Source organism: Vanellus vanellus (assembly GCF_965231255.1).
Source record: "Vanellus vanellus genome assembly, chromosome: 5".
NCBI classification, from domain to species: domain Eukaryota; kingdom Metazoa; phylum Chordata; class Aves; order Charadriiformes; family Charadriidae; genus Vanellus; species Vanellus vanellus.
In genome coordinates this window covers 14,913,858-14,921,011 of record NC_138910.1, presented here as the reverse complement: position 1 = coordinate 14,921,011, position 7,154 = coordinate 14,913,858, and the positions used below count along the sequence as shown (strand labels likewise).

Below are 7,154 nucleotides of genomic sequence, written 5' to 3'. Positions count from 1 at the left end.
TGTTTTGCACTGAAGTTAATTACTTAATTGCCTCTAATATTGGGAGCCTAGTAGCCATGATGCCCAGCAAAACAACCTTAAAATAGGGAGAGAGTGGACAATGGCAGAAAGTAAAGGACTGAGCATTTTGGAATAAGGTTGTGTTGTAACTTGTAAGAATTTATTTTGTTATTGGATACCATGGATTCAGTACTCTTTTTTTTTTTTTTTTTTTTTTTTTTTTTTTTTTCTGTAATGAAGTTTTTTAACAATGGACTTGCTGTGTGTTGACCTTTATTTGAAGTATGACATTCTTGCGTTTGCATTTTTTGATCTTTTTAAATTTTATTTTTGTTTTGCCTGAAGACCCTGTGTGGACAGTAATGACCGCACGTTTCCGATTGCCTGCTGGCAGAACCTACAATGTACGAGCATCTGAGCTGGCACGAGACAGGCAGCATACGGAGGTGGTCTGCAACATTCTTCTCCTGGATAACACTGTACAAGCTTTCAGAGTTAATGTAAGTAATTTGCTTGTTGCAAGTCAATATCACTGAGCTTGCTTTCCTTTGCTGGATTTGTATGGCTAGAGTATGACTTTCAAAATAGTGTTAAGTACAGAACAAAAGGGAAAGTTATGTTCAGGCAGGCATGTTTGTACACGTACATACTAAGTCACTGTGAACTTCATCATTCTGGCATCCTCTATAGTACGAATACATTTTCATTTCAAAATTGAATATACAAAGCATAATTTATTTCTAGTAATTCTCTTTATGGACCAAAGTTGTGTAGTAGAAATGGAGGGAAGTTTTGCCACTGAGTTGAATGAGAAACAAACTTTTGATTTGCTCCATTTTGGTTTTTGCATTTTGAGCATGGATAAGGTGTAATGATAACTTTTCTCATGACTGTCTAGCTAACTGTGTTCAATCATATGGATGGTTACATTCACTTACAGCTGTCATCTTAAAGTATCTCTTTGCGTTTTGGTTTTCTCTGATTGTATTCTTGTTCAGTGCTGTCTCTCACTTAAACTCGCCACCTTCTAATGCATTAGTGAGGATCGCAGAAAAGAAAATAGGAAGCTGTTTGCTGAATGCTGAGGGCTGTTACTGGGCAAAGTGAAGAAGTTTTACCTTTAAGCCTGGAATTTAAAATAGGTTTGGATTTTCTAATCTGTAATCCTTGATAAGGAGTTAAAATGAAAATGTTCATGATTTTGTGCATACGTTAACACAAATGCAACCATTTATTTCAGCTTCTTGATGAAGAAAAACACACAAACAACAGGCAAGGACCTCACAGGAACACATTAAAGCATTTATAGTGATCTTTGTGTGAGAAGAATGAGAACTCAACAGGAAAGCAGCTGTTGGGAGTCCTGGGGCAGGAGAACTCAGCTTTTACTTTATAAGCTATAGAATTGATGACTTATCTGGAGAAAGGTTGAATAGTGTGATGGTGAAAGTTACAGGTGGCGTGTTTATTACAGTTTTTCAAGAGAAAATTCAACTTCAGCGAATGGTGTGAAGGAGTAGCTCAATACCAAATAAGGCTGCGGGACTTAAGATGGGAAGTGAGGGAGAAAGTGAAGGCATTGTCAACTCTATGTGAACAAGTTTAATTTGGGCTATTTGAAAAAGTTCTAATGCTCAGTAATTACATCAAATTCTGATATGCAGTGTTCAGTGAGGATATTGATACATCTGAATGTTTTAGGGAAGATTTGTGAGAGTGATTGTATTTCTCTGTTCTGTAATCAGGTGGTTAGAGCCTGTGCAGCCTGCAGCTGCCTATCAGAGGAGCAAAATTTCTATTATCTAGCAAAAACTTGCAAGGATCCAGTGTCAAATGGCTTAAGATTTAAAGGTAGACTTGGTGGTTATTATTTTAGATACTTCAATCAAGATAGAAGGTTTTAGGATGTTCTCTTAAGGCATTTTTGTAGTTCTATCAGGAGCTATTTAACTTCTTGGGATTTCTGAGTAGTTAAAGGTGGAAAGTTTGGATGATGGAGCTGGGATAAGGATGACCAAAGACTTCAGTTTATCAACATCAAGCCTTATTTACTTTCTGGGATAATTTCTCCTATATCCCAATATTCCCCTGCTCTTCTCTCTTATCTTCTCTCCCTTGCTAACAGTTTCCCAGTCTATACTGCCTGCCAAAAGGCAGCATGTGCAGAATGTAGTTGGAGACAAAGCATTAAAAGTGCAGGAGAAATTGTAATGTTGTGGGGTTTTCTTTCAGGTGCATGAGTTTTCCATTGAAATACCTGTCTTGCAGTTTTTTGTTTGTTTGCAGGAGTTGGCTAAAATAAGGAATAATTGTTGTACAATAGGTATGGGAGGTGATGCGTTTTTTTTTTTTATTTAGGTGTTCAAAAGCTGTTAGAGAATGCTAGTGCCTTACTAGAGTAGAATCACCAGTTACAAATCCTCATAAGTCTATTCTGTTGCTCCCGAAAAGAATTATGTAATATGTTCTCAACACCTTCCTAGTCTACTAAATATTTTAGTTGCATGGATCACTCTTTACTGCTTAAGCAGATCAGCCTGCAGGTTTGCCTGTTAAAACTGAGTTTAAGGAATAAAAAGATCCTTGGTCTTCAACATTTTGATCTTGAGTCTTAGCCTCAATCTGTTTTTTTTTTTTTTATAAATAAGGAGTAATAAAGTATTCAGTCATTGCAAATGTATGCTAACCTACATGGTATACAGGTTTTCAGGGTTTATAGCTGTGTTTTACTTTATTGTGGTTGACACAATACTTGGCAATAAATATTTATGGAATTGTTTTCTAAATAGGAAGAACAAAGATAACATCAAATAAATTAGCAAGGTTTTTTCTCCTGATGATTGCTATAGGTATTCTGTATGCTAATGATTGTAAAACTTAATCATCTGGAGTATGCAGTGCTATATTAATAAAAACGTACTCAAATGCTATTTCTTCTCCAACAGCAAAGTACGGATCACAGACAGTGTCTCTTGGTAATTTATGTGATATGTTCTAAGTTCACATTTCAACCAGCTTTTTCCATTGATCTATAAAATAGTCATTCCTTGTGTTAAGCCTTACCTTGTATAAAAGGTAACAAATCAAATCAAATAATCCCTGTGGATTGCAGCCAGACAGAGTTTATTTTGGTTGCCAGCAGAAGAATTGGTTAGAACTAACTTGTGCACATATTTGAAGAGCAGAAATCGTTTCTATAGAATGCTCTACCTACCAAATGAAGAACTCCTACTTTGACCCTGAAAAACATACTTCATAGAATGCGTAACTGGAAGAAGTGAGGCTGACTTGAGTTAATAACATAAACCTACTTATTCAAGATCAAATTCCTTTAATTGTTTTTAATTAAGTGTTTAAATACCTCAAATTGTATCTTTTCCATGCAGGCTGACTTAATTGTATTCCCTGGAAGCCAGTACATAGATACAGAGCTCACACTAAGCTTGAGAGAAAACTAAGTCAAGGTAGATGGGATGAATTGTTCTGTGAACAAGGCTAGTGTGATAGCGGTCATCGACAAACGTTTCAGTTTACAGCCTTTATTATGTCAGAATTCTTCTCAAAGTTAGTGAATTTGGACTCTAATAGAAGCAAAATCTAAAGATCTATAAAATAACCCAAACAAAAAAAAAAAAAAAGAAAAACAAACCAACAAACAACCCACCTGTAATTCTAGAAGTGAAAATTTTCAATAGGCGTTAAACCTATGTAATTGCAGATCTTTTCCTAAATTTTCAAACATGGGTGTTTTCAAACAGCTAACAGTAATTTTGCGATTAGAAATTAATGTGTATATATCTGGTGGTATTGGATGTTAGCCACTAGATGATAATGCTTCATAAAGTGTAGTTACTATATTGATTTCTAGTGTTAATGTCATATTTGTGCTGAAAGGCCAAAATTTATTAGACACTTTGCCTTCAGTGATGACTAATAAGAAGTACACATAACATTCTAGTATTCCAATTTAGAAAAAATGTTGATGTGGGTTGTATCTAACTACTGTGGTTTTATGCTGGATAGATCCCATTTTTCATATATTTTTCCATTATTACATTGTAAGAGGAAATATTAATGTTTAACTTTATCTGTAGGAATAAAGCAAGTTTCTTTTAATGCTAATACACATTTATTGGTTTTGCTTTTTTATTAAAAAAAAAGCAAAAGTAGAAATGTGTTATCATACCTCTTATAATTTACAGAAAGCTATTCAATGGTTATGATAGTATTACAAATAGTTTGGACCTTTCACAACAAGCAGGATTGTGACCTTCACCTGCTCTGGCAAGCTGCAACATCATTATATAAATATCAGAGATGGGTTAAACTGAGGTCTGGTTTTACTAGATGCTTATCTTTATTTTGCACCGAGAGTAAAATATTGTGATCAAAACAAATGCTTCATGTTGAAACTAGTCTTCTCTTACCAAATTTGCTGCTCTGTTGCAGGAGAAATACCTTCCTTGTGGTCATGAAATGACGTTCTGTATTACTAAATTCAAACTGATCAGCAAGTTCTAATCTTTTGCATTAGGAAACATCTATTCTGATATTTAAGAACCAGTATAAATTCTCAGGTTAGATTGGAAAAAAGCTACAGAATTGATAACTGAATGTTATTTGAAGAAGTAACGTCAGCTGTGGTAAATGTAATCCTAAACTTGGGTTACAAATGTCTCCTGTTCTCTTATAGTTACTATCGTAAGTTCTTAGTTTGAGTTCTGATTTAAATCTACATGGGGAAAAATGCCAAGAAGCAATTAGTGTTGCTATGTAATTTTAAAATTAGTTTTCTTTGCTGAAAAAATTGTACTGATTACTGGTTTATTTCAAAATATATCAGAAACTCCTGATTTAGTAAAAATGAATGACTATTTTTGGATTGTACATAAAAATTGCCTTATGCATTTTTACTGTTGTATGTTTATTATGTTAACTTTTTTCTTTTTTTTGTTTCTTAGTTATTGGAAAATAAATTTTTCAGTAGTGAACTTGTTAACAATTGCATACTGGCTGTTAATTTTGTTAAACAGCAAGAAATTTTCTCTGTATGATTTTTTAAAAAAATAAGATCTTCCTTCAAAGCAAATATAGCAATTCTTAGATCACTTTAACTTAGCAAAGTTTATATGGGACCTGAAATATATGCCTTTTGTAATTTCAACTAGAGTACACAGAGCTATGGTTATGATTGTCCTGCTGGGATCATTTCAAGCATAATTTGTTGATAACTTTTCTAATTTTTTTTATTATTATGAAATAAATTATGAAGCTTCTTGGAGTTTTGAGCCGCCAATAAATCTTTTTGACAGTTTACTCAACTTCAGTGTAATTTCAGCTGAACAAAAAAAAAAAAGAATTGTACTCTGAGAGGATGCTCTTAGATGCTAACAAATGTCTGAATGTGATTTATGGATCTTTCCACATATGGATATTAATGAAATTCTTGCAAGCTTCTTTTGACCTTTTAGTTACATACTTCTGTTTTAACGGCTGTAAAAAGTAACTGTTATATAATCTACATGAGAAGTGAGATCATTTGAGAGCAGAGCGGCAGGTTTTTTGTTTTAAAACTTTCAAAATAACTTACATCTTGCCGTGTTTACTGTAGGCAGTATCAAATCCTCTGTGGTATCAATAATGCTCGGCACCTAGAAGATTGGTAGAAGCTTCCTTGGTGCCAGAGAAGTAGAAAATCTGGGTGGAAAATGTATCAATCATCTCTTTCATCATTTTTTTGTTTGTTTGACAGTTGTTCTTGCAGCATTTTTCCTCATCTTTTGTACTTCAAGAAACTATGACATTTTATCTTCTTTGGGAAACTCCCTTCACATTTCACCAAATGTATTTATTGAGTCCTGTCATAATGGCACACTCAGCATTTCAATTACTGTATTTCAATTACAGTATTTTCAGGTTAGGCAAAAAATTGCAAGGTACCAACAGCTACAGACTCTTTTAGTATCATTTTGTGGGTAAGATTTGTCCCTGTAGCAGAAATCAAGTTTGTTCACTTGTCTCTGAAAAGTAGTGTTACTGTTATTCAGGTCATTTAAATTACTTCATTTAGAGTGAAGTAATATCTTTGAGAGAATGCATTTAAATGACACTTCTCAGTTAGATATTTGGCTGCTTCAGCTGTCTATGCCATTTAACTTTGGAAATATTTTCAATATATGGGTTAATTTAGATTCAGAAATAGATTTTTCAGATAAAATAAGTAAGAATAACTTGTACAGACCTGTACTTTTAAATTTAGTGACCCAAACAAGGCTATGCAGTTCTTTGTCACATCCTAACCTTTTTTCTTTTCTTTTTTTCAGTACTCCTTTTAAATATAAAATTTGGCTAATGACTGGCTTTCGGGAATAATCATGTAGCTAGCTGAGAAGTGAGAAATTCTTACTGTCAGAAAATGACAAAGAGGAAAAAAATAATTTCTTACATATGTTTCAAAAAGAGAGATGAAACTTATTTAAAAATAGTGCTCCTGGGATGCACTTTGTGATATTTAAAATCTATGCTGCTAGAGCACATCTGAAAGAATGTGTATGTGCTCTGCCTGCCTCAAGTCTCTATGTCCAATTATGTATTTATTCATTAAACACTATATGCATTTGTTCTCTGCAGAAGCATGATCAGGGACAAGTTCTATTGGATGTAGTCTTCAAGCATCTCGATTTGACAGAGAGAGATTACTTTGGTTTACAGTTGGCTGATGAATCTACTGATAACCCTGTAAGTTTACTCTATTTTATAAATACGATTGTATAAATCATGATCATGTTCATCACTATGCTCTGTGCCATTGTAAAGAGAAGTAAACAGAAGCAATTGCAATATTGTGCTATCTTCTCATACTGTGTCATTGGAGTGGTTCAGTATCACCTTGCAGTTTTGATAAAACTAAATGTAAACAGTTACAAGTTTGGAGTAAAATGTGAGATCTGTGCTTATGAATGAATACCTTAATAGGACGCTGCTTGTTTTATTGTATCTATTTACTAGACTGCGTGTTCATTGTCAGTCGGGATAAGAGATAGTAACTCTTTTTAATTATTTTTTTTATTTTTTTTTTCCATTAAGGCTTACAAAAACATGAGGGGGTTTTAGATTGTCCTGTACAGTGTTTTTGTTTCTAGTCCAGATACCTG

The 7,154-nt window shown here is 33.7% G+C and overlaps 1 protein-coding gene across 1 annotated transcript in view; it reads left to right on the top strand.

The window, feature by feature from the left end:
• The first annotated feature begins 350 nt into the window (after positions 1-350).
• Positions 351-7,154, top strand: part of PTPN4 (protein tyrosine phosphatase non-receptor type 4) — a 72,003-nt gene continuing 65,199 nt past the window's right edge. The window contains exons 1-2 of the mRNA XM_082483474.1: positions 351-500; positions 6,631-6,738. Coding sequence (XP_082339600.1) covers positions 363-500; positions 6,631-6,738 — 246 coding nt within the window. The 5' untranslated portion in view covers positions 351-362. The remainder of the gene's footprint in view (positions 501-6,630; positions 6,739-7,154) is intronic.